Genomic DNA, 22511 nt, shown 5'->3' with positions numbered 1-22511 from the left:
AAGACACAAATATGCTGCATTATGGGAGATGTAGGATCCAGTGTTTTTGGAGGACTAGTCAGGATATATCTGCTTTTGTTGTTTACTTTTGACTGTTTACTTTTAGTCATGCTAGCAACATGGCTCTAGGGATGACAGAGTCAGTCCACCACTTTAGTCCAGATCAAAATGTCTTGGATGGACTGTCATGCAATTACAGACATTCATGATCCCCAGAGGATGAACTCCAGTTACTGTGGTGATTCCCTGACCTCTCTAGTGCCACCATGAGGTTGACATTTGTGGTTGTGAGTAAAATATCTCAACAACTACTCGGCGGATTGCCCCTAAATGGCAGATGTACACAGAAATAAACTGCTGTTACTCCACCATTCAGACTCTGTGAAGGCCCCTAAGTGTCCTCATGTATCTTTGTTAAATCGCAACATAGATTATTTCATTCATGGCGGCTTGGCTGGTGTTAGAAGATGCTGAATCTGATTAAAGTCTAATTCTGGCTCTCCCACAAACATAGTCTGTCTCATACCACCCATGACTAATACCATTAGGACCCCCAGGCTAAAATGGGGGGTTTGCTGTGCTACTTTTATAGTCTGCACGCAGAAACAAGAGACCCACAAGTGTGTGTGTCTGTGTGCAGCAAAATGATTTGTCACACTCGCAGCACACTTGGCTGAACAAAGAAGTCCCCTCTCTCAGTAACATCACAAAGACCGGCCATCGCTGCGCTGCGATTGGTGGAAAGCGCCCTCTCTTGTCATGTGATTGGTGCATGGCCCAGGGGCTCAGTTATCATGAGTCAGCCCCTTTTTTTCTGCATGAGATGAAGGAGGGAGGGAGGAGGTGGAGAGAGAGAGACAGACTCAGTGGTTTGAGAGAAAGGTTTTTTCAACATTAAACCTTTTTGTAGGTTTAATGTTGAAAAAATCTAAACCCGTATGAAGCAGAATCTCGAGACAATGTGAACAGAAAACTTTATTAGAAAACTGTGTGGTCTCACACATTACACAAAAGATACAGAAGGGAATGCTAACCGTATTTTTTTTCTTATTATGTACTCAAAAATATCTGTAGAAACTGGAAATAAATTGTCTCAAGATTCTCAACCATTTATCAGTTCGACCCCAATATTGAAGCAGAAACAGAAGAAAAAAAGGAACACGTAATGTGGAAATCCACCTCATTATTAAAGTCCCAAGTTCAGTGGGAGAAGGCAAAGTGTCTGAATGTGTGAACGTCATTCTACAGATGCACTTTCCAATCATTTCAGTGTGTTTTATTATCTGACCCCAAAAAGACGAGTCAAGCAGAGGGTCTGAAATCTGCGTGAGCTGTGAAAACAGACGGAGACGACCAATGGAAGAAGGTAATGCACACAGAAAATGATAAGAAAAAAAGAACATTATATCTCCAAAAACCCCACTGAAATGAGAAGTATGACTGTAGTAAGAGAGAGTGTGTGTGTAAGGATGACCTTGTTGCACCAGGATTAACACGCACTCGTCACAGAGTGTGTGTTAGAAGCGTCTGTAGTAGCGGTGCGGGGGTCCGTAGTGCATGGGCAGGTCCATCATGTCAATGTTCTGGTGGAGAGGGTTGACGGGAGGGTTGTGGTGGTGGTGGTGGTGATGGTGGTGGTTGTTGTTGTTGTTATTGTTCAGGGGGGGCAGGTGCTGCAGGGGTGGCACGTACGGTGCCGGGGGCAGCCGGGGCACGATCACCTGGTGGTACATCCTGCCCTGGGGCGGGGCCGGAGGGTAGCGGGCACGAGGGGGGACGAACAGGGGAGCCTGTACTGCCTGGGGGTGAGGAGGGGCCGGGGGGTTGGGGTTAGGATTGGGGTTTGGGTTGGGCGGGTTTTCGGGCGGCGGCCCCACGCGCGGCCGCTTGGCTTCAGTGATGGGCTCCGGAGGAGGACCAACCCTCTTCCCTGAATTATCTGAGAAGAAGAAGAAGAAAAAAAAGGGAAGTTATCGTTGAACCAGCCATCATGTCCCGTCCGGTTTTATAACATGTTGAATAAAAGACTTCCTTGGAGGTTTGAATCTAACCCCTGCACACCCTCACCTGCCTCACATACTCTACACAAACACATCCAGACAAACCAAACACAGGAAACACCCCTGCAACTGCTGCCGGTTGATGCTGTAAACAGCCAAACTGCCTGAATAAATAATGGTGAAAAAGACAAAGAGGAAGCAGCAGAGAGGAAGAATAATGTTGCTGCAGTGCAACATTTCTCTGCCAGGGAACATAATTCACCTCACCACATTTCTACATCAGTCTAAAAAAATTATGGGGTGGAAAATGATAAATGGGACACAAACACTGAGCGATAATTAATAGTTTCAACAGTTCCAGTGAAATAGTTTGGTCACAGTTTGAAAACTGTGACCAAACTATTTCACAAAGTGTTGTACTGACCTGCGCATTTCTTGTTCAGCTCGGCCTCTCCTTCCTTCTGGATCTCCTGAATGATTCGCTCGTCATCTTGCTGCAGAAACACAAACACAAAGAAGGTGTTGGTTGTTCAAATGAGATGAAGACAGCAAATAATTCACTGCCAATGTGACAGCTTCACCAACATGACAACAGCAGGACCACCTTTATCAATAATACTATTCATACTACCACAATATGTTTCAGAGAGATGCCTCTGCTCATGTCTGAGGTCATTTGTGATGTGATGTTCCCCTGGAGACACCAAACGGCTTCCACCAGCGTGAGAAACTTGGGGTTACCACAAGCAGCCCCAGCTGACCAATCACAGTCCTCATAATCCAGACGTGGTGTCTCTGCAGCCCTGACTTGTAGTTGCACTTTTGATGAGGCACATTTCAGCTATGGTGTAGCCTTTGATGGCACAACCCTGTAATGTGCAACTGTAAACCAATAAATAAACCGACACAGCGCTGGTTTAGCTGCAGGCTTGTTGTGTCTCAGTCTGGAGAAAACTGTCTCCAGACAGGTCAGAGCTGCTGTGGTGGGTGGGACTGTCATTAGAGAAGCCGGCGTGGTCCAGCTGATGTTGTGCTCATCTGGAACGTGTTTATCCAAGTTAAAAAATAAACTCTTGGGTTAAGCTACATTGACCCTCATGGTCAGAACACTTAACTTCCCTCACCTCTACATTTGACAGAAAAAAACTTTAATTCAGATAATGCTAAGAAGGCAGCTGACCCCTTTCACCAGCCTTCTACTGGTCCCAGTTTTTATCCATTTCTTGGCAGTGCTTTCAGGACTAGCTCTTGGCCGGCTCTGGTGCCTCTGCAGAGCTGCTGGAGAAGCTCCAGCTCATTAACGTCTAGGGGACTAATTGTTGCTTCTGGTTGCCAGTGATACTGTGGCCAGGTCACTGTGGGCCGCCATGGAATCAGATGCTCAGGGTCAAAGTGCAGGGGGAGTTACTGAACATGTCTGTGAGTGTGAAAGTGTGTGCAGAGGACAGCTGAAAGATGACGTGTCAGAGAAATTACTGTGGGGTCGGTCCAGAGGGAACACTTGCGGCAGTGGCGGCAGGGAGCGCCAGGAGAGCGGGCGTGTTGGCAGAAGTGGTTGTAGCCGGTGATGGGCTCTCGGCAGAGGTAGCACATGAAGCTGCCGCAGCGGCACGACATCCGGTTGCAGCCCTCCGACTTGACCAGGCCCGTCCCGCACTTAACACACTTCCTCACTCGAGCTGCCGTCATACGCTCCTCACTGCAGGACACGGACGGTAAAAAGAAGAGAAACTCAACAAAAAAGAAAGGAGAGACTAACAAACATAGACAGAACGTTGCTGCCAAAGCACGTCTCTAAATCTGTGGCTACCGATGAACTTCTTCCTGTGTAGCTCAAGGACAGAGTTTCCTTGTCTATTTTAAATCTTGATGTCAAATGTCTGTGATTCAGTTTCATATCTAGTTTTTTCTTGTACAAATTAACAAGAGTCCATCTTCCTGAGGTTTAGTTTTAGGGTCAAACACACTGTTTTTAGTGAAATATGTTCACATCTTGTTGACTGTCTCTTAATCATAAAGTCATCCTGACTTTCAACTACAAGAGTAATAGACAATCAGACACAAAGATCCCCAGAGCACTGTGCTGTATATAACTACTTATATATATAACTACTACTTTTCCACATGGCTGTGGTGACTCCATCACTTAGTAGAAAACTAATATACAGGCAGGTAATTAAGAATTTAAATAAAGTGAATGGCTTTTGCCATAAAGCATATCATAAACAGGGTCTGACATCAAGAAAATCTGAAGGATTAAAACTTCAAGCACAAGACTTAAAACTGAGAGATGCTAATCCTACAACCAGCTGAGAACGAGAATGTTAAAGTTAAGATAAAGGGCAACACATCATGTTACACACCATAGTAGTATACACACACATACAGACATATATACACACATACACACAATATTTTACGGTTTCCTTTTCTGTTTAGTTTTGATATATATTTGAGACATTTCTGATACAGCCGTTCTCCTAATCCTTGGATCTGATGCTTCTGATTGAGTTTTCATTGTATTTTACTTGAACTGTTAATTGTTTTCAGATGTTTATCACCCTGGACTATTTGGATGGAGCACATAATATGGGTGTGGCAATTTGACCTTCAGAAGATCCAACTAGGATCAAAATTGCGTCCACCTCTTTAGAAGGAGTGCTGCTCAGGAATACATTTTATTATTATTATTATAATTATCTTGATTTAAAGATAATAATTCTACGTGGACTGAAGGTTGCAGTTGTGAGTCTCTTAGTTTTGTCCTGTTATAATCATTAGGCCCATACTGCTCAGACCCAGATCCACTGATCTGTCTACCAGGCCACTTCCTGTCTCTTTCAGCACCAGGAAATAAGAAGATCTGTGAACGGCTCAAAACAGGAAGTGCTGCCGGTGGGCCCGCTGGGCCACAGGAAGCAGCCGGCCTCTCCTGCTTCCTGGAGGGTTGTCTGGGAAACTGAGCTGTTTACCCAGCATCCTCTCTGAGTGAGGAGCCGTGGGATGGACAGTGAGAGAAGGGAGAAATGAGCTGGGACAAAGACTCAAAATGTTTATGGGTATAAAACACACTAGCTAATTTGGGGTTCTGCTCTTTGAGTTTTACTACATTTGAATTTATTCTTTGTCATGTAAAGTATTAAGATATGAATGTGAAAACCATCTTGCTGATGGAAGCTTGATGACTGAATTGTTTCTAGTGTGTTTCTGATCTATTTCAATCAGAAAATAACCTGACAGTAAAAGATGCACAACACCACAGACAGTGAACTGCATTCACAAAAAACAAGGTATAAAAATAGGACAATCAATATGGTAACAACTAAAAAATCACTGGTTAAACATAGACTGGTTGGGGACAGAGAGAGGAAAACACCACTCTGTTCTAAAAGGCCTGGTGTGGTATTTAACAAAATAAAACTTGCCCCCAAAATAACCAAAATGCTTCATGAAACAGCAGATTTATAACATATGGAGTGTTGATAAAGGAGTTTGGTGTGAGACACTTACAAGAGCACCCTCATGCGGATCTCATCCCTCTCTAAGACCTGCTCACACGTCTTCCCCACATGCTGCTTCCACTGGACATGGCACTTTCTACAGCTCTCCTGCAGAAAGAGACGAGAAAAGAATGAGACCAATGTACTGAGGAATCAGAGACAGAAAGAAAGAAAGAAAGACTGAGAAAGCAATGGTCTCCATGTAAAATGTATTAATTCTTCATATATAATCACGTCAAGACATTATGGCACATTCCCACACCCCTATCCATCCATCCGCCCCTACTGCTCCTCTAACATTATCCCAGTTACTGCTGAATAAGAGGAGCCCTGCAGTCTGAATATTCCTCCACAGCATCTGCTCTATATGCTACTGGTGCCGCCACTGCAGGGACTCGGACTTGCACAGATACAACTAGGTGTGGCTCTCCTGCAAAATGTGAGCGTGTGTTTCTGCAGCTCGCCGCCGAACTGCTCGGTTGCCTAGAAACAGCAACTCCATCCTCTCCAACCTCCAACCTCCTCCGTCATGTCGGCCACGAGACGTTGAAGCTAAAGGATGAGCGGGGGGCAGACAGCATCATACACGCACACACACACACACACACACACTGACTTGGGGGTGCCTCCCTTGCTAACCCTTAGCTAAGTGGTGTCACTATAAATATTTGAACCACTCATGTAATATTGAAGAGTGTGGCATATGACAGCTGATGCAGCACAAGTATGATCTATATCTCCACGACAACCTCAAGCCTGACCCTCAACCTCATACAGAAACACACCCTTTACATGAGTGACCTCCTTATATGTCCTGAAATCACTGTGTGTGTGTGTGTGTGTGTGTGTGTGTGTGTGTGTGTTTTATCTTTTATGTGTGCCTGCTAACACAGGCTTGTAGCTTTCACAGTATTCACAGAGACAGCTGTGTGTGTGCAAGGTCAGCCAGAGGGTGGGGAACTGAGATGGAGAAGCCAGAGTTTTCCCTGGCATTTGGAGCAGTTTGGATGGTGATGACTCTTGAAGGGGCACATAGACTTTTCGAGACAAACCGTGGAGCCGATTTAGTGGCTTTGAGCGAGGGAAGAGCCCTCATTCTGAGCCACGTCAAACATGAAACAGATGAAGCGTAGACCAACTGTATTATCATTTTTATTTTCAGCCGAGAGATTCACGAAACACAGGCGAGAGACAAGAGACATGGGAGTGTGTGAGCATGACGAGAAAACTCTCACTGGTGTATGGTTTCAGTTAAATGGGGGTCTTGAGAGAAGGGGAGGAGAGGTGCAGATTTGAACTAGAGTGTCAGAAAAAGCCAGATCACACAAAGACAGGAGGAGGCAGAGAGGGTGAGAAAGGGGAGGAGGGCTGGGAGGCAGAGTGGTGGAAGATCACCCCCTAGTGGTAACCTAGAGACAAGGAGGAGGGACAGCATGAGGAAGAGTGGCAGCATGCGTCTGTGTGGTACCTGTTTGACAAGCTGTTGAGAAGCAGGAACACACCTGAGTACTTATAGCGTGGCTAAAAATACAGCCGCTGATGTCACAGTCAAACCTTGTACAGGGGGCGTGTCAACCCCGCCCCAACCGGGTGTCTCACTTAAACACGTGAGTGTGACTGAAATGTGACAAAGGGTCAAAGGGACACGTTGCAAATGAAAGCAAAGCAGGTGACTTGAAAAAACAAAAGTGCATGTTAAGCTACTTTAGTGTCTCCATTCATTCATATGCACTCACTCCTCCCATCCTGTTCTCCTTGTACTGACTTGTCCTCCATCTCCATTCACCGCACTCTTTCCCCCTTGGGTCCTACCCTCCTTCTTCCTCCTCTCCACTGCCAGTATCTCCTTCCCTCCATCTTCATTCATACCTCACCTCTCCTCCTCTGGATCTTTCTCTTTTTCTACCTCTTCTCTTGTGCTGCAGCCTGCAGCAGTCCTTATAAGGCAGTGCAGGCTGCCTGCAGAGTTTCTGATTGGGGGGGCTTGCATCAAATGTGTGTGTGTGTTGTTTTTTTGTTGTGGGGAGATGGCTTTTACTGCAATCTAATCTGAGTGCAGCTCACAGGGCAGGAAGGAAGAGAAGAGATGTATTGCTAACACAACAACATGATAAAAGATGCATCTGTGGGAGAACTAATGAGATATGATGCACATGTGATAACGTATGAGACGTCAACTGAAGCAACACAACACTTACAGATACACAAACAAACTATTGCACACATTCAGCTCTTGTTTGCACTGTGACAGCCTTCCAGTGGCCTACATATTACATTCCTCTGATTTCATGAAGTAATCATATTCAGGCCAGGACCAGGCCTGTCCAAATGTCCTCATAACCACATGTGGAATACATTAGCATCCGCTTGTGTGTGTGTGTGTGTGTGTAGGTCAGACAGAGCCAGGGGAGAGGAGCAGGAGAAAGGGAAAAGTGAGGGAGGAGAATCTGGGTCAAACTTGATCTGAACCACCTTTTGAAACGGAGGAGGAAGTGTGTCCGACCAGTGAGAAACCAGTGCGAGGGGAGTGGGAAGTGCAGCCGGCCAATGGGGCGGTCGTGTGGAAGAAGACGGGTGGGCTCACAGAAGTGTGTCAGTTACATAATGAAGCCCCTCCCTGCTGGGGAGACTGAGCGGGCTGAGGGGGCAGACTGTACAACAACTGTCTTCAACCATGCTTGTGCTGACGGGAACCAAGGAACCAAAAAAATAAATTAAATAACACACTCATTGAAGTTGGTCTATCTAATAATTATTTTCTTGTGATGATTTCGAGGGGGTTTCCACCACAGAGAGGGGGAAACACAGACTCTTCCAGTCAACACACACCAAAGCAGCCACACACTCACATCCTGATTCTTACACACATTAAAAGAGGAAGAAATTATTAGTAAAACCTAGTTTACTGATGATAAAAAAGAACATGACCACTGTTCCCTTTATAACTGAATGTCTCCACTTCAGAAAATACCATTTATATTGGCCTCTAACAGTTGACCTACATCTGCAGCTACTGGTTACTGCACTTCAGATGCCTGAGATTCAGAAAGGGAAAAGATATCTGGAGCATGTCTAACTTTTTTGTATCTTTGGGTGTGTATGAGGATGTAATAGGGTGCATATGTGCAGCTACACAGCAGGTCAGCCAATGTGAACCTCTGGCTCCACCTACAGGTGAATTGATGTAACTGCAAGAGAAAACACCCACATCTGCACTGAGTTTTTGTATTTATATAACCTCAGAGGTTTGTGTGCTTATATTCAGGGCCCTGTTCTTTCCAAACAACGGCTGAAATGACAATGTCCAACCTGATCATGGATATTATTGGAACGACAGAGAGCAGGTTGTTAATGGAGAAGCAATTACAAAGAAATAGGACTACTGTGTAGTCACAGGTTAGAGGAAGTAGAAGAGCCTGGGCACAGTCAGCAGTCCAATTACACTCTTGCAAACCAGAGACAGAAGATCTCTGTAAATGTAACATTAAACACCAACAAGCTAAAAAATAACACTGAACAGGCTGTGGCTGTGCATGCCCATCACAACCAGTTTCATCATGGAGCTGGGGCTTTATCACATCTGAATTATTGACCCGTAATACTCTCTTTGTTTTAAACCGGATAGTAAGCTAACAACAAAACCTAACTTTGTTCTTAACAGTTTCTCACCACCAACTTTTGACCAATCAAGTCAAGTCAGTTTTATTTATATAGTGTTAAATCTCAGGGTACTTTTCATGTAGAGTAGGTCTAGACTGTACTCTTTATAGTATTATTTACAGAGACCCAACAGTTCCCACCATAAACAAGGACTTAGCCTCAGTGCCAAGAAACAACTTCTTTTTAAGAGACAGAAACCTTGAGCAGAACCTGACCCAGGTGGGCGACCATCTGCTTTGACCAGTTGGGTTGAGAAAGAGAGAGAAAGAAAGAAGGAGAGGAAAAGGGAACATGGCACAATGAGATGTAAGGTAACTGACATGCCTGGCAGTTCCTTAACTATCATAAAGCGGTTTTTTTTTTGTTTTGTTTTGTTTTTATAACTGGAATTATCAGACAGAAACTAAATGAAGTCTCTGGTTCCTTTGGTTGAAACTCAGGTAAAGTTGATTAATTCCCCAAAAGGGTCTTGGTCCCTGGTAAAGTTCCTGTAGTGGAAATGTCCTGTAACACTGTAATAACTATGGCAGCAGAACTGGAGCAGTGAGGCACCGCCCAGCTCCAACTGAGGATCCTTAAACACAAATGACTGCATTGAAATTACAAAGAAATATGACTACTGTGTGGGTCCTGCACTGATGTGATGACTATTACAAGCAGTGAAGCCTGATGTCTCAGCACCATTATTGAAACTGTTGGAACTGAGTTTAAAATAGAGCTCCCTTTAATTTTATCTGTGACAATTTGACTAATACACATCTTTCTAAGTGTGCAATGTCTTGCCTGAGGACGACCTGCAGTTGGACTAAATGTTGTAAATTAAATTGAAAATAGGTGTGATTCCAAGTGTGCAACTACTCCTGATACAGCACCTCTCACACTGAGGTTTTGTGGACGTGCATATGAAAACTCACTTTGGCTGCAACTAACAATTACTTTCATTACTGGTTCATCTGTAGATTATTTTTTAAACTAACTGATTAGTTGTATAATGTACTGAATGTCAGAAAATAAGTAAGTATGTATAATTTTTCATATGATGACGCCTGACCATTTCAAAATCCAAAAATCCTGTCAACAGACTGTTTTAGCAACAGCGTAAAAAATGCACAATAATGAAAAGTATAAACAATAACTCTGCTGAACACAACATCAGTTATCAACCTCAGTCCACAGTTACAGGAGGGCTCCAGCTGATGCCAACAGGGGATATATGTATATATAAACATATTTGTTATGTTGGCATTTTGACACAGCATCATCTCTCTCCCTCATTCTGGGATAGGAGTGATAGGAGGACTGTGTGTGTGTGTGTGTGTGTGTGTGTGAGTGTGTTTGTGTTGAGTCATACAGAGACTGTGGTGAGGCAGGAGTGAGTGTGAGACAGAAGAACAGAAACAAAGAAGGAGACAAAGACACATCAGGAGAAAGAAGGGAGGGATGTGTTTGTGTGGTAAAAGACTGTAGGTGTGTGTATATATGTGTGCGTGTTTGTGTGGTGAGCGTTTCTGCCAAATAATGAAGATTTTCAACTGGAATCCATGTGACAGCCTTGGCAGACACAAAGCAACGCCTCCCCCCTGCATTCCTCAGACAGAGGGAGGAGGCCCAGAGATAAACAGAGAGGGAGACGGAGGTGGCGACCTCGCCAGATGGAACCGTTTCATCACCAAAAACTGTTCATCAATCTTTCCTCTCTCACTTATTTTGATCTCTGTCTCTTGTCTGGGCTGGACTGAGGTGATTTATGCCAAAGTGCACGCTGCACCACACACACACACACCACACACCACACACACACACCACACACACACACACACACACACAGCTTTCAGGCTTTACTGTCACGACGGACTGAATTATTCATGTCTCCTCTTGAATTCAAAACATGGCCGAATCTCTCTTTGTCAAGAATGATTTACCTCAACAGCCATATGTGATCACATCAGAGGATGTTTACACTGTCCAAGAGCCACAGTGTTAATCTACATGTGACTGTGAACATCTTCCTTTAAAGTTATGAGGAAAGAGAGCAGAAGTTCCACAGAAGTGTTTAATAAACTAGATACAGACAGGGAGCTGGACTGACCTTGCGACAGCGAGGGTTGGGACAGCTGAACAGAGACATGTCTTTGTCCAACAAGGCCGGGAAGTTGCAAAACGGACACCTGCGAAGGGTCAGAGAGGAAGGAGGGTGAAGGAGTGAAGGTGAGAGGAAATTAATGACACAGCTGAGACACAAAAAAAAACAGACAAAAACAATCCCACTGTGAGGAAACAGAGAGACATTATTTCTGCTCCCTGATGAGCGTTCACATCCCCTTCACACCATGAATTAACATGCTGTCTTGATTCTAAGTTCAGAAGGCATTACAACATTTTAGCTGGACAAACAGCTGGAATATTAACACACCGGTCCAAGTACAAGTGAGACTAATGCTGTGTCTCAATACAGGTACTTTCATACTCATATTTGCATAAGTGCGTTCATACTGACAAGTAAGGAAACAAAACCGCTAGGATGGTGCAGACAAAATGCTCTGTAAGTTGATTGTGGAATGATGGACACTTCTCAACCTTAAAGGTCGCCATCTTGGCTATCAAAAGGGGAGGGGCCACAAACCCATTTTGCTTGTTGGTGTTGCGCCAATGGCAACGTAATTTTCGTGTCGTGTGAAACAGGGGGTTCACACAAGAGAGTAAGACATTCATTTTTAAGTGAAGTGAGCAAAGCAGTCAGGGAGTATTATGGTGGGCGACAATCGTGGCAACACGATGCAATCACCATTTCAGCTCAGTGAACAATGGCCATGTTTGATTTGACACAACACTACCCTGTTGAAATTCATACCCTATGCCAGTGAGTATAATGTGTACAGAGTGAAGTATATGTAAGTTTAACAACTAATGTGAGACACAGCATAATCATGAATACAGCGCGTCATGAGGCATTAGAACTGCAACTGCTGATTATTCCCATTATTGATTAGTCTTCTGATTATTTACTTGACTTACTGAAGGGTGTGAGCACCAGCACGCCACACACACACACACACACACACACACACACTTACCGCACTAGTTCGTCAGCACAGGTGGCAGCGACCGCCTCCTCTGCCTGTCTCTCATAATATTTACACAGTATGTTCTCTGGTAGGACCTTCTCCAGCTCACACACTGGGTAGGAGCACGGGCAGCCCCCCTCCATGCAGCTCAGCTCCGACTGCAACAAGAACACACACACACATCAACACACACGCAGACAATCAGAGATGCACAGGTATGTTCACAAAGCACCTTCAGATGACCCAGTTCTCAGTCACACACATGTACACAGATACAAGTGATGCACATAACCTGAGTTATTAGATAGATTATTAGATATTCTTTCTCCTTATAGATGGAAATGGACAAAACATTACAAACAGCTTCTAATACAATCCAGTCTAACTCAGCCTTGAAATACAGTCTCATAAAGATGAAGCAGAAGCAGAGAGAGGATTTATTGCAGGACTGTTTTATAGGATTACATTAAATTATACAGGCGTTTATAACCTGACAACTCTGTGTATTTTACATGGCTATGTGCCATTTAAAACCTTATATTGTTGTTTTGAGCATGTTTTATTACAAATTGTGTATACTTTCTATTACTGCTGGCCTGTGCTCCATGAGACAGTGTTACACATTGAGGAATGAGATTGCGAATGTGATGCGAAAAATAGGCCCATAGAGACTCATAACCTGGACTGTACTAACAGAGTTTGACTGACAATATGTTCACTGCAAATTTCAAGGTGGTGAAACACATTCATTAATATGAAAAAAGCACAGAAGAACATGAGTCTGGTCTTCTTCGGCGATATGACTGAATGCCACAGCATTAACATTTGACTGTCACATCTAGACACTGGTTTTTATAGGAATAGTCATCTTTAGCTGTCCGGCTGCACTGGCAGGTTGGCCTGATTCACATCATGTGAGGAAAGCAGTGTATTGCAGTGTGTTTGTGGGAGTGTGTGTGTGTGTCTGTACCTTTCCGGAACCAAATACTGCCTCCTGAGCGTATTTGACCAGGCACTCTTTACAGAACAGGTGACCGTCTGAACACTGCGTCATCTTCTCAAACGCAAACTCCCCAAAGCAGCAGCCACACTCGATCAGCTGGCCGTCCTGGAGAAACAACGGTTTATAATCACATTTTAATGTCAGGCTGTCATGTTCAAACCCTTCTACAGTTTTAAGGTCATCTTTTTCATGAAATTAGTTGAAAGCATTAGTGCCTCAAAACGGAATAAGAAGTAAAGTTAACCTACACAGCAACCAGTCGATAAGTAAATTCCATTTTAGGGGCTTGGAAACTTCAAAGACAGGAATTATATTCAGCCATTTGACTTAACACTCATCATAACATACAGGATATATTTAAATATGGGTCCAAAAATGTAAGTTACTTAGTGGGTCCCTCATAAGTTATTTGAAATAAAAAGTACTTTCATTGTCAACCAACTGACTAGCAAACACTATCCTGACACACAACAGCCTCTATGTATTTGGTGTTTGGTCATTAACACTGTAATTGTTTTCCATCCATTAATGAGGAAAAAGGTCATGTTGTGAGTTTGTAGAGTAAGTTTATACCTTAACATTTTTATGTATCATGATATGGGACATTTTCTTTAAAATTCAATTGTGAAACCATTTATAGACAAAATGATCAGACATGGTTTGGTCAAATGAAGCTTTTTCAGCATGATCACCACCTACAGTATGGTCCATTGTGAAGGTTACATCAGTTTGGTTGAGTTACGTGTGGAGAGCTTCCTACCTTCTTATATTCATCCTCATTGACCTGCAGAGCCAGGAGGAAGTCCTCATGCTGGAGAGAGAGAGAGGGTAAGAGAGAGAAACACACAGGTGAGAGACTGTCAGACAGGGTGTGTGTATTCTCAATCATCTCCTCTGACAGCAGGAACATTTGCCTGACTGATCTCGCCCCTGAGACAACTATGTGAAGAAGGAAACAAATACATCTCCCTTCATTTGTCAAGTGCACTCAGACTGACCTATATTAAAAACACATAATAGCAGCCAATAAATCTACAGCAGTTGGGTTTGTAACAATATCAGATGAATTAGTATATAGGAGGAAGGTGTCTACTCTTGCAGTGATCCTAACCTTTGAGCTTTATATTGGAAAAAGTAAAATGATGATCACAGACTTGAGGAGAGGGTAAAGTGGGGAGCATGCTTCCGAAAGCAGCCGAGAAACAGTTGAAAATGAAAGTTTTTTTTTTTACAAAGTTGAAATTTCTTGGCACTATACTCTGCAAACTGGCAAATGGCAAAGCAGCGTTTACAGAACATAGATAGGTAGGCTGCTTATCTTTTACATTTATGCTATATGGTGTAGTTTAATATGTCCATATCTATGTGATGACTTTATTATTATGCTGTGTTGAATACTGTACAACCTTTCTGGCACCATGAGCCGACCAAGTGTCCAAGCGAACATTTTGTTCAGCAAGTTCGTAACAAAGTTAGAATTACAGTCTCGCGGTTGTACGCCTCTGCCAACCAGTCAAGCTGCAGGAAATATGGTCACAGTCTGTCCCTTTGTTCCTGAGTTACAGTGTTGAATAATGGCCAGAAAAGTGTTTTAGCAGAACATTATGATGTCACACTCAAGCTGACCTTTGACCTTATGGATATAAAATGTCATTACTTATCATTTTATCCTGTTAAGACATTTGTATTCAATTTTGTTATGGTAAAAAAATGTGTTTTGTGAGTTCACAGTGACCTCTGACCACCAAATTCAGATCACTTCATTCTTGAGTCCAAATGCTTGTTTGTGCCAGATGTAATAAAATTCCCTCCAGGCATTCCTGAGATATCACATTCACGAGAATGGGATGAATGAAGTTGAAAACATAATGCTAGCAGCGCAGAGGCATAATAAAATCAACTCAACCCAACTATACAGACAGTAGTAATTTTATACTCCATCCATCCATTATCTATACCGCTTATCCGTTAAGGGTCACTGGGATAGGCTCCAATCCATCACAGGGCCAACACATACAGACAAACAACCATTCACACTCACATTCACACCTACGGGCAATTTAGAGTCAGCAATTAACCTGCATGTCTTTGGACTGTGGGAGGAAGCTGGAGTACCTGGAGAGAACCCACGCAGGGAGAACATGCAAACTCTTCACAGAAAATCCCAGAGCTCAAACCCAGAACCTTCTTGCTGTGCTAACCACTGCACCAGCGTGTCGCCCCTAATATTATACTGGTGTAGCAAAATATAAACTCACTGCTGAGCAACAACAAAACAAAGAAAAAATACTATGAAGCTGGATAAAGGCTGTAGACTGTGAATGTAGCTGTGAGTGACCATTATGTAACATTATGAACAACTCTAAAGGAAAACAGAGAGGTGTGTGTGTTTTATACCTCTGCCCATTCCTTGGCTTTCTGCTGATAGAATGACAGCTCCTTCTGCACAGAAGCTTCCAGATTGCTGTACGTCCTGCAGTAGCGACGGTCATTCTCCAAGAAATACATCCTCTTGTCAAGCTTGACTGAGCCTGGTGGACAGAGGGAACGAAGAGAGTGAGAGCTGGATTATATTTAATCCTACATTCAGAATTTGTCTGTCCGTCTCAGTCTGAGTCTGAGCCAGTGCGTCAACAGCAGACTAAAAATAGTGTTTCCACAACATTAATCAAATTTCACAATGGTTTCCTATGATGCACCTGTGCTGTAGTTGGCAGTGATACCTTTGCAAATTAAAAAATAGAAGAAAGGCTTGATCAACAAATAAATGATTTCTAACTTCTTTACCCTGTTACATACACTAGTATGTATTCACACTAAGTAATGGACATATAGGTGGGTGCACAGGTCATATAATGTGGTGTATGCAGCTGCAGTGTCTCTCTCTCTCTCTCTCTCCTCTCTCACACACACACACACACACACACACACACACACACACACACACACACACACACACACACACAGAAAGACAGCTAGAACGTTTGCTCACCATGTTCAAAATGGAAATCAACGTAGCAGCGCTCAGAGGAGGCTCTGCTCCGTCGCCTCTTTCCTGAGGGGTCGCCTGAATCTTGCCACTTCTTCAGAGCTTCACATAAGGCCTGGGAGAGAGAGACAGACAGTGGGAGGGGGGGGCGCTAAAGAGGCAGATAGAAAAGAAGGCAAGAAAGCAGCAATATGGGAGACATATAGCGGTGTTCCTGCTGAGAGAGCACAGGTACCTTGCGTGTGATTGCATAGTGTCCCTTCAGAGCGTTGAGGGCCCATTTGATGTCCTGACAGCTGAGCATCCGGAAATCTGCCATGAGCAAGTCGGCAGCCTGCATCACAGCCTCGGGTCCCACGGTGCCCAGCTTGGAGTAGTCAAACAGGTCCTCTGTCACCTGCAAAGACCAGAAGCATAAACACAAACACCCAGACCCTTGGGTATCTGATTCACACATGCATACGGAGCTGTTGAGATTTTGCCACAAAGCTTGCTCCTGATTGTAGAGTGGGTGGGGGAACAGCTGAACAATCAGGCTTTAAGGCAGGAGAGAATGAGGGGGTCTGTTTGTATGCTGTCTGCTGTTTTGTGTGGACAAGCTGGAAAGTCTGAGGTGGGACTGTTGTTGCTCTCTGTATACTTTCATACAGTTTGTCTGTGTGTATAGTTACTGCTCCCTTTCCATGTGAAACACTCACTGTTCAACTCAAGTACAGAGTTATAACCTGGTGACAGACATCAAGAAAACATCTCTCTGCTAAGCTTGACTGACATAACTATGTAATGAGGACCAATCTCTCCTTCATTATTTATAATGATGTAACTGCTTATTGTGCACTGAACCACACCTTTATATTCCAGCTTAAGTAAACTCAAGTTTAGACTCTAAACATAAATCTTTCCCAGAGGAACTGCACTTATCAGTAACGTCTTTAACAGGTTTATACTGTTGTGGGTCCAACAGACAGACTCACCTCTGTCTGAGTGTCTCCAGACTCCAGCAGGATGCTGGTGGGAGCTGCTGCGGCTGCTGCAGTCTCCCTCCTTGGATACTCTGGGTTCTCCAACAGCAGGTTACAGATACTGGAAACACAGCAGAGGGGAGATGCAGCTCATGGTTAAACACAGTAACACTTTCAGTTAAAATCTTAAGTCAGGCACTTTTAATAGTTTAATGAAAATCAAAAAACAAAGAGACATCTAAGCTCTGAGAGGTGTAATTCATGTTAGTGAATTTATTACATGAATAAATCAAGGTATAAAAGACTCTATAACCACATTAGAAAAAGGACACAGGTGCAAATCTGGAAACCTTGTTATATGTTAAGCCATAACCTCTAGTTCAAACTGCAAATAACTCCATCTGATGCAAAGATAATTAGGACTGTATATTAACTAGGGATCCAGTAATGATTATTTTCATTACTGATTAGACTGCCAATGATTTTCTCTATTGATTGATTAATCATTTTGTCTGTAAAATGTCAGATATTTTATAAAAGCTGAATAGTGAAAAACAGTAAACCTGTGCTCTGGTAAACAGTTTACCAGAGCACAGGCTGACATAGTTATAAGTTTTGTTTAGTTTGACTAAAGGCCCAAAACTCAAAAATATTCCATATTTTGAAAGCTCTAAAAACCACTGAATTTTAAGTAATTTTTTGCTTGAAAAGTTAGTAAATGTTTCACAGATTAGAAGAATTACTTAACCACACTAAAGAATCAGTCAGATTATGTTTAAACTGGCAAAAACCCATTTTAAATCAATCACAATATTATGAACCAATGACACAGGTCAGAGATATACAACACATAAGTAAGTGTAAGTAAATCCCAGTAGTAGATCTATTATCATGGAGAACATTTTGACCAGTGTATGACTTCTTACTTTATGAGGGAAATCATTTTTGCTACAGTTCTATTTGAGAAAGGTAGGTGCTTCTTACACATTCAAGTCTTTCACATTATTCTTTTGGATCAGTTCTGCTACATAGGCGTCTTGGACATCTGGGAATAGATCCAGCTGTGGAGAACACACAGAGAGTTAAAGGGATGAAGACAGAAGGAGGGAAAGAGTTGAGACCAGTTCTGTCCAGAGGCAGTGTATTTTTGGATGTCCAGTACATTACAGCTCATGCTCTGTGTGTGTGTGTGTGTGTGTGATACTTACAACACCAGTGATGAGGGTCCTGATGTGGGGATGCTGCTCTGGTCTCTCTCGTGGTGCAGATGGACCAGGCCTTGCATCCTCTATTCGGGGAATGTCCTCTGGTGCAGGAGGGACCGCAACCAGACCGGGGGCCGGGTTGACCCTCTCTGGGTGTGGGGCCATAACAAGACGGGCCTCTCCTCCATTGTGGGGGACCGATGCTGTGGGAGCTGGAGGAACAGGGGGGTTAGAGTTCACATTATGAAACCTGATGTGGAGGCCACGGCCTGGCGGACCCACATTGGAGGCACCAGCTTGTGGTGGAGGATTGGGAACGGCCTCTCCAGGCGCCTGGCTCCCCAGAATGATCCGGTGACCTGCCTCTGGGGGTCCAAGTCTCTCTGGGGCTGCAGCTATTAGCACTGCAGGGGGGATCACCGGTATCACCTGAGGAGCTTGTGTTGCCTGGACTAGAGGCTGGGCAGGAGCCTGGGCCAGGGGCTGCGGCTCAATCTGAATGAGATTGCCCTGCATCCGATGGAGCGACACAGGCTGCAGCAGGTTCTGGGTCCTGAGCTGCAGCTGGGGCTGGGTTATCAGAGTAGAGGCTTGGATGCTCGGCTGCTGTGGAACAACAACCAGCTTCGCCTCCTTCACCTGGATGAGGTGGGGCTGTAGGGTTGTGGCACCACTGGACTGGAGCTGTGTCGATGTACCGGGCTGAGGCTGCGTCCGTGTGTGCGACTGTGACTGTGCAGAAGATGAAGTACTCGCCTGAGGATTGTCTTGTGAATGAGTACTTGTACTCGCCTGTTCTTGAGTCTTTGTAGAAGAACCTGACACAGTTGCTGCAGCTGCACAAGAAGAGTGTGCGGCGCTGGCAGAGGTACTCGCCTGGGCCTCTGCTGATACGTGTGCTGAGGAGCCAGCTAGTGGCTGTGTGAGTCCAGATGTGCTGGGCTGAGCATGAATAAGTACTCGTACAGGTGCTCTGGTTGACGCAGCGCTAGCCTTGGCATTTGTGGAGGTAGACGGGGTTTGGTCAGAAGAAACTGCATGGAGCTCCACGTTTGGATGTGCTGATGTACCGTGCTGTTGCTGTGATTTTATGTGAAATTTTGGCTGAGACAGTGTGTATGAAGAGGAGCCAGGTTGTGGCTGTGTGTGTCCAGAAGTGCTAGACTGCACTGGCGTCTGTGTTCGTATGGCTGGCCTTACTGTGGAGGAGTTGGCGTTGGCATCTCTGGAGGTAGAGGGGGCAGAGCCAGGGTCCCCTGCGGGAACCTCAGACGTTACGCTACTGTGACCTACAACTTGTATTAGGTTGTGAGAGGCCCCACTCCACTCCGCGGCTGGGCGAATCACATGTCTGCGTGCAGGAGTTTGTGGCTGCAGGAAAACACAGGAGACAAAAGAAATTGACAGATGAATGGAAACAAAGATGTTACTTCTGCAGCTCATATCACTGACAGCAATTTCTGAAAACAGTAAGAAAACACGTTTACACCTGTCTAAAGATTTAAACAGCAAGTCTCTGTGATATGCACAATTCTGATTTAAAACACTGTTTATTGGTCACCTCCAGTATGCTGATGTCATCGTCATCATCTGTGACTAAAACAGGACTGCAGGGCACCAAAGCCGCAGGCTCCTCATCTGAGTCGTCAGAAATAGTGATGAGCTCCCTCTGACGAGAACGAGAGCCTGCACAGGTACATGAAGGTGAGTTTAAAGCGGCATTTTCAGCACAGCGCATGACAACAGATAAAATCTAAGCATTATAAATATGTGTCATCTGTGGGTATTTATGTCTGTAAGGGACGAAGTGGGTGAAAGAGAAAAAAAAGAGAACATGTCAGGAGCCAGTATTAAATGTTTGTGATGAAATTATTTAAATGTTTATCTTTGTTATAGTACATTAAGAAGCAACAGACAGCCACAGAGAAGCACTTAGAGAACAGCTCCAGATCAAATGTATTTTAAAAATCTGGTTCCTTTGAAAAAGAAGTCAAAATGTAGAGTAGTGCATTGTGTGTATGAGACAAGTCAACAACAAGACCCACAGAGCACTGAAGTGGTGCTGGTATTTGCACAACTTGTCACAAATTGCTTGTTTTGTACAAATTTTGCAACTTGAATCAACTGAGTTTGGGATTTTGAACCTTGTCTAAAAAATCATTTTCGGTTTGGTCCTTTCAGCACAGCAATGTGAGGCATGCCAGTGAAACATTTTACTTATCTGAATGATCAGAGGAGATGTTTCACATGTCGGTGCCAATGTCTCTCAGAATAAATGCAAGCTTAAATGGTGATTGTGGCTTACACAGTCAGTTTACATAAACTATTTGAAATAAGAGACTTTTCAATGCAAAATAGGACAATTTGCCATGCTTTGATACAAAGATTTGATTTTTCAACATATTGTAGCTAACCTCCAGTTTATACAGGGTGCTGATAGGTTTATTAGAAAAGAACCAGGATTAGGTAGTGTTTGATCTTTTGTAATGCTGGTGGAAATATGAGAAGTGAGTTGGCCTCATTAAAAAACTACAGTGGTATGTGCGGCATACTGTAAGATGTACTGCCCCTGAATAGAGCCATTAGTACCGCTCACAACCTGGCAGTAGGATCACTGTTGATGATTAAACTGAGAGAAGGACAGTGCTGGTTTTATTTAACTGTTTACAGACTACGGTAGATACATGTATGTAAGTGTTGATATGACAGTACGTCTCACCTTGGCTGCGGTGGACGTTGAAACTTGCCAGGTGAATTACATCGTCGTCACTGCCTCCATCTGCCATTGTGAAACTACACTTACCAGCTCCCTAAAACCACCCACACACACACACACACACACAGAGTCACTGCTCAATCAGTACCATCTACTCTAAACACACACACACACACACACACACACACACACACACACACACACACACATACGCGCGCACGCGCACACAAACAACGTTAAAGTGATGGTAATTCCCGGGAATTTAAACAACTGGTTTCACTTTTTCAGTTTTTGATTAGTCATAACATTTACCAAACTCACGAGGCGTTGGACTCCACCCTATTACAATAAATGATCTGATCACACATGTAACATTATTGAACGATTATTCAATGACTAGCTCAACTGGCATGTCAGAGGAGAACTTAACAAAAAGGAAGCCCGTGAAAAAGCAGAAATGTAAAGCATGTGGAAGAGAGTTAGAGGACAAGAGTTGAAATCACCAACAACAAATAACATTAGCTAGCTAACTGAAAGTTAATTTGGTGTGATGGCTAACCTGATAGCACAACAGCATTTTTGCAACGCTGTCTTTATTAGCTTTACTTGCTAACCTAGCCCTGATCGTCCTGGATCAAAACAAACCAGGCATTAAATCAGTGTAAATCTATCGTGCTGTTTAACAGTAATGTTGAACGCTAACATTGCGAGAAGCAGGCAATGTTGACATTGTAGCTGTATGAATTTGCGTTTCATGCACTGTCTTGACATTAGCCTCTTCACTGTCATGTTAACCCGAAGTTTAAGATGCTGTTTGAAAATAAAAAAATGTCAGAGCAACAATCGATCCTCTTCGCGCATACACAGAACAAACCCCTGCTCCCATGCTAATGTTAATTAGCTTGGCTGGCTAGCTAGCCAGTGGGGTAACTAGTTAGCTCACTTCTGTCAGGATTTCTGTTCGTAACACTGCTTCAAGCCAAACAGCACAGTCTAAGACCTGTGTGTGACAAATATACAAGTAGGAATGTACAATACCGCAGCTCCGTGCTGATCAACCCAGTCCAAAACGCCTTCTTGGTGGACTGACAATCCGTGAATATCGAAACAAACTGCCAAAACAAGAACAGTGGCGACGTCACGTCGTCACGCGTACAGTGCCTTCCGCTGCGTAAGCCAGTGGTCTTCTGGGAATTGTGGTCTGACGGCAGACGGTATCTGCAGAATTGTAGTAAGAGTCAGAGCTTAGGTATGTCCCCACAGGGAATAGACTGTCCTTTACGAGCCACAAGATCACAGCTCTCCTCCCAGCTAAACTGTAGCATTATTGAGCTGTTAGTCACATTTACGTAAACAAACAAACAAACAAACAAACAAACATGAACAACATGGGTTATCCATAATTTCTGAT

General features: G+C 43.8%; 1 protein-coding gene across 3 annotated transcripts; it reads right to left on the bottom strand.

Moving 5' to 3' along the window:
- Positions 1-957: 957 nt before the first annotated feature.
- rnf216 (ring finger protein 216) lies at positions 958-22268 on the bottom strand. 3 transcript variants are annotated; one of them, XM_018667680.2, is made up of 17 exons: positions 22139-22268; positions 21104-21251; positions 19946-20070; positions 18388-19755; positions 18164-18240; positions 17192-17300; positions 16453-16614; positions 16221-16332; positions 15626-15759; positions 13989-14039; positions 13196-13333; positions 12235-12383; positions 11250-11328; positions 5511-5608; positions 3477-3699; positions 2425-2494; positions 958-1939 (listed from the first exon to the last, which is right to left on the bottom strand). In XM_018667680.2, exons 2-17 carry the CDS (start codon positions 21168-21170, stop codon positions 1518-1520), a joined length of 3384 nt encoding a protein of 1127 aa, XP_018523196.1. In that variant the 5' UTR covers positions 21171-21251; positions 22139-22268; the 3' UTR covers positions 958-1517. The 3 variants fall into 3 exon arrangements, with proteins under 3 accessions (XP_018523196.1, XP_018523195.1, XP_018523197.1); XM_018667679.2 differs by having other exon boundaries at positions 21104-21256; positions 22139-22263; XM_018667681.2 differs by having other exon boundaries at positions 21104-21194; positions 22139-22239.
- Positions 22269-22511: the final 243 nt, after the last annotated feature.

This window comes from Lates calcarifer, linkage group LG11 (assembly GCF_001640805.2).
Source record: "Lates calcarifer isolate ASB-BC8 linkage group LG11, TLL_Latcal_v3, whole genome shotgun sequence".
In the NCBI taxonomy this organism is placed as follows: Eukaryota; Metazoa; Chordata; class Actinopteri; family Centropomidae; genus Lates; species Lates calcarifer.
Note: the sequence above shows the minus strand (reverse complement) of the source record. Positions and strands in the feature narration are given on the sequence as shown.